Genomic DNA, 15923 nt, shown 5'->3' with positions numbered 1-15923 from the left:
GTTCACCCAAAAATGAAAATTCTGTCATTAATTACTCACCCTCATGTCATTCCAAACCTGTAAGACCTTCATTTATCTTCAGAACACAAATTTAAATATTTTTGATGAATTTCAGTTACCTTGCTCTTTATGTAGGGTCAGAAAGCTCTCAGATTTCATAAAAAAATGTCTTAATTTGTGTTCCGAAGATGAACGGAGGTCCTACGAGTTTGGAACGATATGTGGGTGAGTAGGCTAATTAATGACCAAATTTTCATTTTTGCGTGAACTATCCCTTTAAGTACGGACTCGAGGCATGACGTTTTGCACTACAACTTCCAGGAAGACTTTCGCAGAAGACGTGCACGTACTTACGCGGCCGTACGTGGTGACGCGATTTTTGCCTTGTTGGAGGGTGATTTCATCAGGAACAGGACAAAGAGACAAGGCACTTCCTATTTGTTGTATATGTCAACGTATCTTATTTCGGCACAACATCATCAGAGGTAAGGAATTATTTAAAGCATTTTAGATCCGTCTGTGATGTCGACTTTGCCTTCCTCAGCAAAATTCACAAATACTCACAATACAGTTTTTGTAGAGCTGTCAAATGTCAGACCTGTCACATGCTTTACCGAATACTGTATTTACTTCCTATATATTATATTTAAAATGCATCATAAGTCCATTCTTCTGCTCTATTATATTTTTATTCGTTTCACTATTATTAATAGCGCTGTTACTAGCGTTATTGTTATAATCGATAAATCTATCAATTCTGCGATATTGTACTCACTGTTTTGACTAACTTACTTAGCAATTCGGATCACATAACCAAAACAGATTCAAATATCTTCTTTGCACAGGTAACATTATTATCTGTTGACCGACTGAGCTATAATGAGCTGTCACCGTGTTACAGTAGTATTTCCTGCTAGGTTTTAAAACTATTTGTCACACACATTATAACCATTTTGTGTTTGCGATTGTGACTTACAACATACGCTGTAACGTACTATTAATGCTGTAAAGTTGTTAGTTGTATTTGTGTTGTGTTTAAGACGGAAACGCAGTCACGTGATGAGTGGGCAGGGTCTGAACTTGATCGAGCTGTCAGTGCGCAGTGTCGCTGCGGATCTGCCCTGTTTAATGTAGTCATATATGATTTCTGCTTCTCTGAAACAGATGTCAGTAAGCGAGGATATGGACAGTACAGACCTGCTTGGTCTAATCTTCCAAGATGAAGACCCAGGATCCGGTGATCTGTTCCTCCCAGAGGGGAATAACTTGCTGGATGATTTGCTTTCAGTGCAAGATGTATGTAACCTTTACGTCCAGTGGTCTATATAATCTATAAATTCATGTTTTTGTCACGTAGAAGCTGTGATATATAGTCTGATATGAATATGATAAGAAATTCGATAAAAATATCAATACAACTGCATGTTTTAAAGTATTGTGCAATATAATGATTAGATACAAATGCTTGTATCATTTCAAATGCTGCATGGTGTGTATTTATATAATATTAGTATATTATATATTTTAATATATATTAAATATATTAATAACCAGTTATTAATATAATAACAATTATTATTTTTATTGTACATGATAGATAGCTTAACTAACAATTTTATTGCTGCAGATTATATACATGTATTTATGTATTACACTATACATTACGTTTATTTATGTAATTATTATTATTAAAGTAATAGTAAGTAATTTGTATAATAGTATAATAACAGTCATATCCATTTATTTTATATAATACTAAAAATAACAATTACTATTATTGTTTTTGTTATTATTTTACATGATAGATAGATAGATAGATAGATAGATAGATAGATAGATAGATAGAAAGCATAACTAACCATTTTATTATGTTGCTTATTATATACATGTATATATTTAATTATTGTTATAGTATAAGTAATGCAATTGATATAATAATATAATAACAATTATATACATTTATTTTATATAATAATAATAACAACAGATACTATTGTTTTTGTTATTATTATTATTATTGTATATGGTCAGTAGATTGGTAGATACAGACATCCCCCTTATTGCTGCAGATTAAATTTATTGTTAACAATTACATTCATTTATTTCTATAGTAATAATAATATAATTATATAATATTAAATGGAAACCATTGTTATACATTATGTACACTATCAGTCAAAAGTTTTTGAACAGTAAGATATGTAATATTTTTTTAAAGAAGTCTCTTCTGCTAACCAAGCCTGCATTTATTTTATCCAACGTACAGCTAAAACAGTAAAAACTTTTAAATATTTTTACAATTTAAAACAATTGTTTTCTTTTTGAATATATTTTTAAATATAATTTATTCCTGTTATTCCAAAGCTGAATTTTTAACACCATTAATCCAGTCATATGATCCTTTTGAAATCATTCTAATATTTTGATTTGCAGCTCAAAAAACATTTATTATTACATTATGTTGAAAACAGCATTTATCTTAAATAGAATTATTTTGTAACATTATAAATGTCTTTATCATCGCTTGATCAATTCAAAGCATCCTTGCTAAATAAAAGTATTAATTTCTGTAATTACCTTCCTCTAAAAAAAATTATACTGACTCCAAGCTTTTAAATGGTATAGTGTAAAATGTCACAAAAGCTTTTATTTAGATAAATGCTGATCTTTGGATCTTTCTATTCATAAAATACTGTTTAAATTAAAATTGTTTAAATATTGATGATAATAATAATAATAATAAATGTTTCTTAAACAGAAAATCAGCATATTAGAATGATTTCTGAAGGATCACGTGACACTGAAGACTGAAGTAATGAGGCTGAAAATGTAACTTTAATCACAGGAATAAATGACATTTTAAAATATATTCAAATAGAAAGTTTTAAATAGTAAAAATATTTCAAAATGTTACTGTTTTTTTCTGGACTTTGGATCAAATAAATGCAGGCTTGGTGACTTCTTTATAAAAACATTAAAAATCGTACTGTTCAAAAACTTTTGACAGGCATAGAGACTAAGAAATTATTTTATTGTTGCAGATGCTGAGTGGAATGGATACAGAGGACTTTCTCAGCAGTCTTCTGGGTGAGGAAGATGACGGTCTGACAATCAACTGCCTGTCTCAGTCTCCTCACGGCAGCGACAGCGGCATCTCTGAAGACACCACCCCTCCACACTGCCAGAGTCCACACGATGGCAGCGAGACAGACACCGTCCCCAGTCCAGGCGTCGAGCCTCTGTTTTATTCTGAATTTGTGACAGAGAGCTACGAGGCCCAGGTGGTGCAGACAGACCACTGCTACACCCTCCCACAGGGCACAGACGCCCTGCTGAGTGTCCGATCAGAGAATCCTGAGTCTGACGTCTTCATAGATGTCGGTAAGATCATGTTCTGGTGTGTAGGTTTTTTCGTTCAAATGGCTTCTATAAGTATCTCATCTTAAGTTTGATTTTCTTCCTGTCAGATGATTTGGATCTCAGCATGGATGATGACTTCTCCCCCGAGCTGCCCTGCTCACTCACTATTGAAGACTCAACACAAAGCAACAAGCTAGACAACCAGGTACATTTCAAACGATAAAGAAAACAGGAGATTGCTGCCATGAAGGCTCAGATCAGATACAATGATGCATATTTTGTCTCCAGTTCCAGTTCAAAGAGATTGTTTTGACTGATGAGGAGAGGAGGCTTCTGGCGAAAGAAGGCGCAACCATTCCAAGTCACATGCCTCTTACAAAGGTAAGACAAATGGTTTCTGATTTGTGTTAGTTTCATATAATGTGAATGAAATGTGAATTTGAATGCAACATGATAGTGTTAGCTAAAATGCTGTGTGTCTTTAGGCAGAGGAACGCACCCTGAAGAGGGTGAGGAGGAAGATCCGGAATAAGCAGTCTGCTCAGGAGAGTCGCAAGAAGAAGAAAGTTTATGTTGATGGCCTAGAGAACAGGTTGGTGTGGCTCTCAAAATACAGGAAGAACTTAACACTTAAAGGGAAAGTGCACCCAAAACTGAAAATTACCCCAGCATGTACTCACCCTCAAGCCATTCTAGGTGTATATGACTTTCTTCTTTCAGACAAATACAATCGGAGTTATAATAAAAAATGTCCTGGCTCTTCCAAGATTTATAATGCCAGTGAATGGGTGTTGAGATTTTGAAGTCCAATAAAGTGCATCCATTCATTATAAAAGTACTCCACATGGCTCAAGGGGGTTAATAAAGGCCTTCTAAAGTGAATCGATGCATTTGTGTAAGAAAAATATTGATATTTACAACTTTATAAACGGTAATCTCTAACTTCGCAAACTGTCGGACGTGCGTCCACGAGAGAGTGGCGTTCCAGCGGATGATGTAAAACGTTGACGTAATGTAAGCTCAGCAAGACTGCATTTACATAATAAAAAATACAGTAAAAACAGTAGAAACAAATTGCAAATATGATTACAATTTAAAATGAGCCATTACTCCAGTCTTCAGTGTAACATCATACATTAGAAATTATTCAGATGTTTTGTTTTTCAGGATTCTTTGACAAATAAAATGTTTGGAACAGCAATTATTTGAATTATTTTTGATCAAGTTAATTCTGAATTAAAAAAAACTTTACTGACTCCAAACTTTTGAACAATAGTGTAAGTTTGAAAATTCTTGTAAATGAATTATTTTTTAATAACTGAAATCATATTTTTTTGTATGTTCTTAGGGTTGCAATCTGCACTGCTCACAACCAGGAATTACAGAAGAAAGTTGAGATGCTGCAGAAACAAAACATGTAAGCCTTCGTCATGTGTGAATGTTTTCATCATCAGTAACATACTTTTAGTGCAGATTGTAATGACACTTAATTGTGACTAACAAGAATTGGGTTTTCTATATTAAGGTCCCTTATTGAACAGCTAAGAAAACTGCAGACTATGGTGAAAATGTCCACAATGAAAACCACCACGACTAGCACTTGTATCATGGTGAGTATTTTGCCACTGTGGAATTTTAATCTAGTTCAGTTGAGTTGGTTTTATTTTATACTCACTCATTTATTGGTCATAAGTGAAATAAGATGTATGAGTGTAATCTTTCAGCAGCATGTAATGTGAACTTTCTCATACATAAACACAATAACAGTGTGACGTGCTTTCTGACCTTTTCTGTTGACACTTTTTCAGGTGTTCCTGCTTTCTTTCTGTCTGATCATTTTCCCGTCAGTCAATCCTTTTGGCAGCAGCAATCAGAAAGAACTGTATACGTCATCTACAGGTGAGAGTTACATTTGGTATTGTTTCTATAGGACACTGAGGAATGTTGTCCTGCTTGTTTTACTTTGTTTTGTCATATACATCATATTATTGTTCTACATATACAATAATGCAGTTTCAGTAATCAGTATCAGTGATATTTGGCAATGCTAGATATTAATTTAATATAGATTTCTAGGAAAGCACCTAAATTTCGGTCGCCGAAAAAAAAAAAAGGCCGAAAAATATATGCCATAGGACTATACATTATTTAGATTATTAGTAAAAAAAAAAAAAAAATCAGAATTGAAAAAAGACCCTGGAGCACAAAACCAGTCATAAAGGTATTTTTTTACATTTAGATTTATACATCATCTGAAAGCTGGATAAATAAGCTTTCCATTGATGTATGGTTTGTTATATTTGGCCAAGATACAACTATTTGAAAATCTTGAATCTGAGGGTGCAAATAAATCAAAATATTGACCAAATGAAGTTCTTAACAATGGATATTAATAATTGAACATTAAATTTTGATATATTTACGGTTGGAGATTTACAAAATATTTTTATAGAACATAAAAGAGAAAATTGATCATTTTGACCCATACAATATATTTTTTGCTATTGCTACAAATATACCCGTGCTACTTAAGACTGGTTTTGTGGTCCGGGGGTCACATATATTGATATTTAATATTTATATATATTCCGTCTGATTTTATTGGGTTACTTTCAATAAAAGCGTGTTTTTTTAATAGCCTTGTGTTTTTTTAATAGCCTTGTGTTTTTTTTTTATTATTCAGTATCATCATAATTATTGAGTTTATTTAAAATGTCTTACAAAATTACTTTTTAGTATTTAATAAAATTATAAATAATTATTACAAAGCATTTTTGCTTTCGGTTTTCGGCCAAGTGCATCCAGAATTTTTGTTTTTGGTTTCTGCCTAAAATTTGTTGCATCCCTATAGATTACCAATATGCTAATAATATGTTAATATCAATAACTAACATGCTAATTAATACAGTTCCTTGTTTAAACATTTGTTTAAAAAAATAAAAATAAAAATAAGTTAAAATAGTTAATATAATATATTATATTAACAAATTGCATTAAAATTAGTAGCATGTGCCCTTTAAATATTTCTAAATTACACTCTGATTAAAGTTATATATGAACAGTCTAATAACTGTCAATAAAAAAAGCAGTAAAAGACAACAAAAAGATACAAACTTTTAGATATATAGGAAGTAGTATTATGTGTTATATTAAGTGTTGTTGATATACTATTATAATTTTTTTTTAATATATTTTATATGAGAAATATTTCAGATTTCATTATATTTTGCTTGCATGTTAATGTTTTAACAATTTGGTTGTTTTTGTCACTTTTATTAGTATGTTTTTAAATGTCTATAGATTTTTTATAGTTTTAGTTTTAGTTATTTTAGTAATTCAAGTTAAACTAAACCAAGTTTTTTATTTTTAACGGTTAATTTATTTTAAGTAAATAAACTTTTAGTTTTAATTTAACTATATTATGCATGGAGCAATGTAAAGTTTTAAAAAATTACAAAAGTAAAAAAGCTTAAATTACAAAAAGTAGGGGGAAAATGGGGTTACATTTTTTTATTTTTCAAATAAATTTTCTACCCGTGCTACTTAAGACTGGTTTTAAGTAGCACGGAAACTGGTGCTTTATGCTAAATAAAAAAAACATGCTTTCCCCCCTACCTTCTAGGAATGTCCCGAGCCCTACGGTCTTATCCATCTATCCAAAAAGATGACATTATTTCCACGGCTGCCAAAGAAGTGCCAGAGCAGGATGTCCTCCTCATGGCCACCATAGAGAATAACCAGGTGCTGCTGTCTGGCGGTCAGAACCACACGCCTGACTACCAACGTGTCGAGCAGTCTGACTCTGAGTCCGGTGTCAACAGCAACTCCTCCGCTGACTTCCCCACTCCCGGCCAGTCAGATCTCAAAGCAGACGCACCTCTCTCAGAGTCCCACAGGAACTCAGGAGCGCCTCCGGTGATCTACGACAGCCAGAGCAAAACCAAGGAGAGCTGGATAGAGCAGAAACCCACATCAGTTATAATACAACAGCACCGATCTGATGAAATGTAGGAGAGAGAAAAAATTCAGTATAGCCGTTTTCTTTTCATTGTAGCATCACAGTCTGACCGTTTCCTTACTTTTTATGTTTTACATGGATCTACTGTCATGCTATAATAGCACTTTTTTATACCCGGCCATTTGATAGGACGTTACTGTTCTATTCATCTGAACACACAATGATTGGAAATGTGAAGGAGCCATATTGTTTTGAACTTGTCCACATTGAGTTTTAGTACATTCAGGAAATGTATTCACTTGTCTGTATTACTTGAGACATTTTAGGGCATCTAGTAAACTATTATTTTCCCTTTCTTAGTAAGGGAGGCACATGCTTAAAGAGATTCCACTACTGAAAATGCAGTCCTTGTGATATAGGAGTGTATTTAGTAAAGGGAAGCTATTTTTTTTTTCTGCTTGTGTATTATTTGTGGCTTAGAACCCCTTCCATTAAACTGCTGTAAATTTAGCTTTAAATGTACCTTTTAGAGGGGGTATAGTGTTGCACATATCCACACAATAATAATACATTGTTAATGTCTATATATGTATATACATATGAACAAAATGTCATGATCTGCTGTGTCAGAGAAGCATTTTTATGTTTTTTTTTTTTTTTTTTGATGTTGAGATTTTGCTTTGTCTCTTGTAGACTTCTATTGCAGTCTTTTTTATCAATTTCTTTCAGTCGTTGGTCATATGATGCACTGATGTATCTGTAAACTTGGAATGTTCATAAACTGTTTATTTCTGTCGTAATCATGTTATTATAATTAAAAATGATCAGTTTACTATAAAAATGCGTTTTTGTCATTCATTGCAATGAAAACTGATACAAAGAAAAATTATTACACTAAATATGATGGAAATAATGGCACTAATTTCAAAACAGCACTGGGATTCCTAGAAAGCAATCTATAAAAGTCCTAACATTGAAACTAGGTCACTCTGGACATGTCCGATCATGTTACAGCCAGACATGTCCTTGATAGAAACACGTGCAAATCAACACCAAGTAACCTATAAAAACAATTATCTTGTCTGACTTTAATGCAAATGTGCTTAATCTGAGATGTAAATCTGCTAAACTATTTTTGAAAACCACAACACACACACGCACACAAAACCATCATAACTTCAAAAAAGCTCATTAAGGTTATTATAAGCTCATTAAGGTTATGAAATTATATATATATATATATATATATATATATATATATATATATATATATATATATATATATATATATATATATAGGCCTATATATAACAATATTTCAAGTAATTTGTGTTGAATTTGAATCGAGTTTATTTTTGTAAAAGGCAAAAAGTTGATCATACTGATTTCAGAGTTAAATATTAATTAGTTTGAATATACACTGGACCAAACACTTACCATAACATCTTAGTTATACTTTAGTTGTGACAAACATCCCTTTTGGTCGTGACAGCACATTTTCGGCAGTGACAGTCATGTTTTTGGTAGTGACTACATCAACTAAACATTAACCCACATAAAGATTTCTTAACTGTACTAAAAATGTGTTTATTTCCCCCAAATAAAGGATTATGTGTTACTACCGAAACAATGATGACGATAACGATGACGTTACGTTAAGGTAATACAGACTGTTACAGTAATAACAGTGCTAATAACAGCAAAACAAACAAACAAACAAACAAACAAACAAACAAACAAACAAACAAACAAACAAACAAACAACAAAAAACCCAAAGATGTCACTACCGAAGCTTCACATGTACACATGTACACATAAAAATGAAATGTTATGGCATAACTTCCAAAAAAGGACGTTTAATTATAGAAAAAAAAAACACACACATTAAATTTAAAGGTGTAATTAAAACCAGCTTCAGCCAACGGACTAAAATATACATGGTTTCGGTAGTGACATGAAAATGCAGGACATTTTTTTTTTTACATACAAGTTTCCTTTTCCTTATAAAATAAAAATGATCTTAGAAAAACATCTAAGATTTGAATACTTAACTGCTTTTTAAATATGTTTTTGGTTGTGGAACGGCAGTTTGCACCAATTCTGTAGAATGGCCCATATATGGCAAAGAGTATAATTAATTTTAAAAATTAGAACGCTGATAAATCGTTTCTTATTTTCTTGTCTTACCTGCAGATGGCGCCAAAACATTTCGAATCACTGTGCTATCATTGGTTCTGCACAGGTGGCTTTAGAAAAGGAGAACAATAAATCTACTGATAATGCTACTTTCGATCATCAGTTTTACTGTGGTGTCGTGTATCAGTACCCTGTGGGTTTGATTTAAGATGCAATTTCTGAAGTATTTCAACAAAAGCAAATATTCATCAGTGCTATTTGAGCTGATGAGCAAGTGCATCTTTTGTATCTACGGCGTGACTCACTCGAGCACATTTACTATACTCTGCGTGAAAGGTCGCACTATGTTGGCGATAGATGGCGCACTTTCTATAGGCCTAGTTCTAGGTCTGCAATATCAGTCATAAACCCCAAATCTTTTAAAATGCTTTCAAAAATATTGACGCTTTAAATATTGCATCGTTTGGCATATTAGGAGAAAAGTCTCTAAAACTTGCAAGCAAACAAGTAATATTTTCTCTATCCTGCTGTAAAAATCACTTCAAACCAGGTTTAAGCAGGTCTTCCAGATTATTAAAATTGTCTTCAGCTAGTCTACCACCCTGGCTTCCAATAGTTTAGACCAGTTTGAACAAGATCAGAAACTATCTCGAAAGTGCCTACAACCCCAAGACAGGTAAAAACCAGGTAAGACCAACTAACCAGGCTGCTCAGCAGCAGTTACTGCATACAGAATTACAAAGAGCTTCCAATAGTCTAGGGTCTAGACCAGTTTGAACAAGACTTGATGTTGTAGTCCGATATGTGCAGCGATGCTGTTACTGAATAATTGATTAATCTCTATTTACGGGAATAACATTGCTCACCGTTTTAGACATGGTATTAAGAGCTAAACAGGCCTGAAGTGGAGTGATAGTGATCTGCTATTTGTATGTATGCATTCAGCTGACTGACTTCCAAAAAGCAGGAACAAAAGTTTTGGCTCTTGGTCTCACTGGGACACACTTTCTGCAGGCTGCAACAAAGCCAGGGGCAGGTGGAACATGAGGCTATTATTCCTGCTTTAGGGCCGGCCAAGCAGTCATTAATAGGCACACGACAAAGACACGTAAATTAGGATGACTCCTTTACAAATGCAAAAGAGCGGCGTGTGCCTCACTCACCAGTCTTTGTGTCTGTGGGGGTGGTGGGGGTCATGTTTTGCTTACATTATGGGGACCAAATGTCCCAAGGACAGTAACCCTGCTGCTGGATTCATGGGCAGTACATGGTAGCTGGTTTGAACTGGAGCAACAACAACAAACCAACTACCTGAAGTCACCTTTGTGAGGAGAATTATTAGGTTAATTAACATAATTCACTCAGTATAAAACAAATTACAATGTGAGGAATGCGAGTTAAACACAATAATTCTCAAAATTCTTAGATAACGTGAACCCAAGCTTATCAAGTACCCAAGCAGTAAGAAAAGGTACTAGCCGTGCTTTGTGTTGTTCATGGAGTGATATTTGAACACCCACGTGGGCTGTTTACAGGCAAAGCGCTTGCATCAGAGTCATTTGCATACACCCGTGCCAACAGCCAATCAGAACCGGGCATGAGGGGAATGCCCGCCCACTGCCGAGAAACTCAGCTGCTGAGGTATAAAACAAGGCGAGCGCCTGACACGGCATCACAAACTCATACTCGCCGCAAAGAGAACGGACGCTAAACGCGACTTAACGTGGATTTAAACAATGACTTTTGAAGAATTCAGTGGACAAGACAACGCAGCTTCTACTGGTGATAGGTGAGTTTCGAATTCAGTTTACGTTGTTTTCGTTATATGCGTTTTATCAAGTCAATTCTATGTGAAGTATATAGACTAACACGCCGGTTGTGTTCTCCAGAATGCAAAGTGCAGGAACGGCACTAGAAGAGCTTCTGGTCTCTGCCAAGAAGCAGGACTGCCTTACCGTTGGGGTGTATGAGTCTGCACAAGTCATGAATGTGTAAGTATCTGTTTATTAATGACTATGCATTAGGTCCTTAGACACTTATATGTACATGGTTTTTATTTATTATTTAGTAATTGGGTGCATCCTTGTGCATAAATGCAAGAAGCACATGTTGAACCGTTCCCTAATCAGTATATCTTCTTTATGCAACCTCAGTGACCCAGACAGCGTGGCTTTTTGTGTCCTGGCTACGGACGAGGAGTACGAATGTGACATCGCCTTGCAGATCCACTTCACTCTCATCCAAGCCTTCTGCTTTGACAATGACATCAACATTGTTCGTGTGAACGACATTGAACGCCTTGCTGACATTGTGGGCTGTGATCAAGATGAGGAACCTAAGGACGCACACTGCATACTTGTAACGGTGAGTAGCTCACCTCCTTTCCATGTCTACACCTACACTTTGTCAACACCTACATTTGCATGTCTAATATCGCTTCTTTTTTTTTCTCCTAAAGAGCCCCAGTGCTGACTCATGGAAAGATTCTGCTCTTGAAAGATTGGGGTTGTTCTGTGAGGAAAGCCGCAATGTCTACGAATGGGTGCCTGCTATTTCTCTGCCGGAGCGCTGATAGGAGATGGCTTTGGCACGTGAATGCAACCCGAAACAAGTCAAAGACGTCCATCCTAAAGGGTACACCGGTGCAAAGCGAAAAAATAAGCTTTGAGATGTTGTCTGGATTACCCTCACAACTGGGAAGATAAAAGTGGACTGACCCAGCGAACGGTTGGCCGTCCTGGAAAAGGTGATGTTCAGAATCTTTTTTTTGGACGAGCATTGAAAAGCCAAGCCTCCTGTGCCCCTCAAGTCTGTTGTGGTGGTATCGTGGAGACAATGGGAGAGAAAAGGACAGGTGGACTGTGAGAGCACGTTTGTGAGATTGACGAAGGCGAAGCCCTGGAATTGGTGTTCTTGAAGAATGAGATGTGGATTTTTAAAGAGGAACTGTGTTTAAGTGACATTTCTAACACGCACTTGGGATGTTGTCTGAAAAATATTACATGGACACTAGTGTAACTTGTCTTTTGTGATATCTTAAGGGGGGGAAACGGATTTACCTATTATGAAGTTGTGCTTTTTTTGTCAAATATTCATAATGCAATGTCAAATTGTGGTGAAGAAGCCACCATTTCTGCAATAAATTTTTAAATAAATACCTTAAAAGGCAATTATGGTATGTTTCTTTATTTAGCCTTCAGCAATGTATTTTATGTTTGCCTAGTTACATCAGAGGATAGAGCTGAGGGCAGTTCAGTAACACCGTCTACAAGAGAGAAAGAGAGGTTGCGAATGCACTAGAGAAACTGGCACTTCTCCAAGCTCTTCCTGACCTTTCACCACCCATGCACCAGCTGCTTTCTTTAAACGGCTTGCTCAACTGAAGGGCCCCCTTTGCAATGGGGGACTGACTTCTGTCATGTGTAGGTTTTGCACCATCCATTTGGAGCAGAGGCAGAGTAGAGCCAGATCTGTTAGATGACTAATGGAGCTGAACTCATCAAACACAACAGTCGAAACTGAGCTGTCTTGACAGTAAAGGTTACAATCTAAGGGTTGCTTACAAAATGTAAAAATAAAGGAATACGTTTTGCGCAAGTTAGCAGCAAAAAGTACCAGGAATTCTATTTCCTTGCTGACTCTCTCTACTACTATTTCAGCTCATTCATTGCATGCATATGGTTTGTGGTTTTCAAGAGAAAGGGTGCTAAACTACCAGTAAGACAGATACTCATTTGCGGTTTGTTTGATCTCTAGGTACGCTGTCCAGTCAGCCTTGCGCTCTGTCCTCCAAAGTTACATCACTGGAAATTCTCTGAAAAGAAAGCTGCTGTGTTTGACAGCAAACACTTGCACCAGGTGTTGTGTACTGATGTTGTGATGGCAAATGCCCAGAGCATGTGTATCCAAACTTAAAAGAGCATTTCAGGCAGTGCCTCAAAAGTCTTTGTGCACTTGAAAGTCAACTGACAATAAAGCTAAGCGCATGCATGCACAAAGCAACACACCTGCTTTTGAAAAAGAGTGGGAGACACAAAGAGATTCTTCCACTCCCTTTGATAGTAATTGATCTTTGCAGGTTACTTTTACTAACTAATGATACATAATGCATGGAAGTCAAGAAACTGGGTCAATTGCATTGGAGATACCGTGGAGATCCCCTTAAGGTCATTCTAGTAACAAACAACCACATACATTTTCTTTGAAAGGTGATTCACGTGCCTACATAGAGTTGAAACCAAAAGTTTACATACACCTTGCAGAATCTGCAAAATGTTATTTTTTTAAAAAAATAATAGGGATCATACAAAATGCATGTTATTTGTTATTTTGTACTGACCTGAATGAGACATTTCACATAAAATACTTTTACAAATAGTCCACAAAAGAAAATAATAGTAGAATTTATAAAAATGACCCTGTTCAAAAGTTTACATCCCCTTGATTCTTAAAACTGTGTTGTTACCTGAATCAGCCACAGCTGTGTTTTTTGTGATATAATGTTCTTCAGAAAAATCCACAAATTCTTTGGCTTTTCAACATTTTTGTGAATTTGAACTCTTTCCAACAAAGATGTTTTATTTTGAGATCCATTTTTTCACACTGAGGACAACTGAAGGACTCATATGCAGCTATTACAGAAGGTTCAAACGCTCACTGATGCTTTAAAACGAAAAACGATGCATTAAGAGCCAGGGGGTGTAAACTTTTGAACAGAATAAAGATGTGTACATTTTTCTCATTTTGCTTAAATATCATATTTTTTCATTCAGTAGTGCCCTTTAGAAGCTACAGAAGATACTTACATGTTTTCCAGAAGACAAAATAAGACAAATTTACCCTGATCTTCAAATTCTAAAGTTTTCACCCCCAGCTCTTAATAAATTTGACTCTTTTATAAATGCAGCTATTATTTCCTCTTGTGGACTATATGTAAATGTGAAATATCTTATTCAGGTCAGTGCTAAATAAAAAATAACATGCATTTTACAGGATCCCTCTTATTTCGGTAAAATAATTAACATTTTGCAGATTCCGCAAGGTGTATGTATACTTTTGACTTTATAATCCTAAATACATGAAATTGCTTGTTGTCTTTTTCATGATTTAAGGAGAAATGTCTTTATATGTCTGTTTCAGAGGTGCACTTTTAAAAAATTTTTTTATTCCTTTAAAATATCAGACAGATTTTACACTTAAATGTTGTAATGTCTGCTTTCCTCTGTCTGGTCATTTGTTGCATTCACTGCATGACTTAACATCTGTCACCTGCTCAGCGGAGAGTGCGCTGCTGCATGTGACTAGCGACGGGCCCTCACATGCTCTCAATATGAAACGCATTTCTCATCACATTTCCGCCCAAAGCGTAGCGTTTTTCTCAGAGACCAAGAGGCCTTCTGTGAAACCACACAGGAAAGTTCCAGAGAGTACTTTTCAGGAAACGTAAGTGAAAGGTCACCAAACTTCCTTGTGTGTTTCAGAGTTTGAGCATTAGACCACTCACCACCTTGTAAAAGGCAATGACTTGTTGCTCCACACCGATTAAAACATTTTGTGTCTTTTCATTTGTATTCACAGGTGCACTAGGCTTCAAAACACCCAGAAAAAAACACTTCACCCTGAAAACCGCTTTGCAGCTGGCTTGATGTCTGCATCGCACACATGTGCCCCTCCTTTGTAAGCCCTGCAGCTAGTGACTCAACCCAGACAGTAGTACTGGCATCTGTTAGCACTAACGCTTGCTCTGATCACCAGCCACAGACATAGTGTTCTCTGAATCTAATGACTCAGGAACAATGAGACGTGAAGACATCAAAGTAGATTTTGGTTTGACATCAGCTTTTTTTTTTGAAAGTGCTGTTTTGAACTAATCAGACTGTTAGATGCCCTTCATTGTTACATTTTCACACACATGGTTATGATGGTAGACTAAAGGTGTGGAAATCTTTGCGAGACAAAAAGTCAGTTGTCTGTTGTCAATAATGTCGATATATGAAACACAGCTCACACAGTTGCTGCTTTCAAATCAGGCAGCTTTGTGTTGGTCAGTGCAGGGAATTTGCGTGACCGAATGAATCAGTTATGAAAATTTCACGTGGAATTTTTTTGCCCCCACACAAAATTTTTGATCTCTTGGATTCCTTTTGAAATGACTAGATTTTGCAAGTGAAAATTAGTAAAGCTATGGAAAATGTGAATGCATCATAATGCTTTTAATGCCTGTATATGTACACAAGCTCTTCAGATTTAAGGCCTGTTAGCACCAAGGATGAAATTTATATTGATAATGTTTTAATTATCATTCTAGTTTTTTAAAAATAGGGAAGTCCACACTTCAATAGCGGAACAATATCACTGAAATCACCTTTTTTTCCAGCTGATAAACAATACAAACATTTACATCAGAATTTACCTGATTTTAAAGTGCTCAAGCATTTAAAGCTGCAGGTGACAAAATGGCAACACATG

The 15923-nt window shown here is 35.3% G+C and overlaps 2 protein-coding genes across 2 annotated transcripts; both read left to right on the top strand.

Moving 5' to 3' along the window:
* Positions 1-329: 329 nt before the first annotated feature.
* Positions 330-8114, top strand: creb3l3l (cAMP responsive element binding protein 3-like 3 like). The gene is made up of 10 exons (XM_073819338.1): positions 330-485; positions 1165-1296; positions 3042-3381; positions 3468-3565; positions 3649-3741; positions 3846-3952; positions 4709-4777; positions 4886-4970; positions 5169-5259; positions 6983-8114. Exons 2-10 carry the CDS (start codon positions 1165-1167, stop codon positions 7369-7371), a joined length of 1404 nt encoding a protein of 467 aa, XP_073675439.1. The 5' UTR covers positions 330-485; the 3' UTR covers positions 7372-8114.
* Positions 8115-11116: 3002 nt separating this feature from the next.
* gadd45ga (growth arrest and DNA-damage-inducible, gamma a) lies at positions 11117-12618 on the top strand. The gene is made up of 4 exons (XM_073819193.1): positions 11117-11244; positions 11345-11446; positions 11609-11819; positions 11914-12618. Exons 1-4 carry the CDS (start codon positions 11192-11194, stop codon positions 12025-12027), a joined length of 480 nt encoding a protein of 159 aa, XP_073675294.1. The 5' UTR covers positions 11117-11191; the 3' UTR covers positions 12028-12618.
* The last annotated feature ends 3305 nt before the right edge of the window (positions 12619-15923 follow it).

Source organism: Garra rufa, chromosome 15 (assembly GCF_049309525.1).
Source record: "Garra rufa chromosome 15, GarRuf1.0, whole genome shotgun sequence".
Taxonomy (NCBI): Eukaryota; Metazoa; Chordata; class Actinopteri; order Cypriniformes; family Cyprinidae; genus Garra; species Garra rufa.
Note: the sequence above shows the minus strand (reverse complement) of the source record. Positions and strands in the feature narration are given on the sequence as shown.

Bases quoted from the DNA above. Each gene is read 5' to 3' on its own strand.
- creb3l3l (XM_073819338.1), top strand. From the start codon at position 1,165: ATGTCAGTAAGCGAGGATATGGACAGTACAGACCTGCTTGGTCTAATC. The intron at 3,382-3,467 runs GTAAGATCATGT...TCTTCCTGTCAG, and splicing joins TGACGTCTTCATAGATGTCG to ATGATTTGGATCTCAGCATG. The intron at 3,742-3,845 runs GTAAGACAAATG...GTGTGTCTTTAG, and splicing joins GTCACATGCCTCTTACAAAG to GCAGAGGAACGCACCCTGAA.
- gadd45ga (XM_073819193.1), top strand. From the start codon at position 11,192: ATGACTTTTGAAGAATTCAGTGGACAAGACAACGCAGCTTCTACTGGT. The intron at 11,447-11,608 runs GTAAGTATCTGT...ATGCAACCTCAG, and splicing joins TCTGCACAAGTCATGAATGT to TGACCCAGACAGCGTGGCTT. The intron at 11,820-11,913 runs GTGAGTAGCTCA...TTTCTCCTAAAG, and splicing joins CACACTGCATACTTGTAACG to AGCCCCAGTGCTGACTCATG.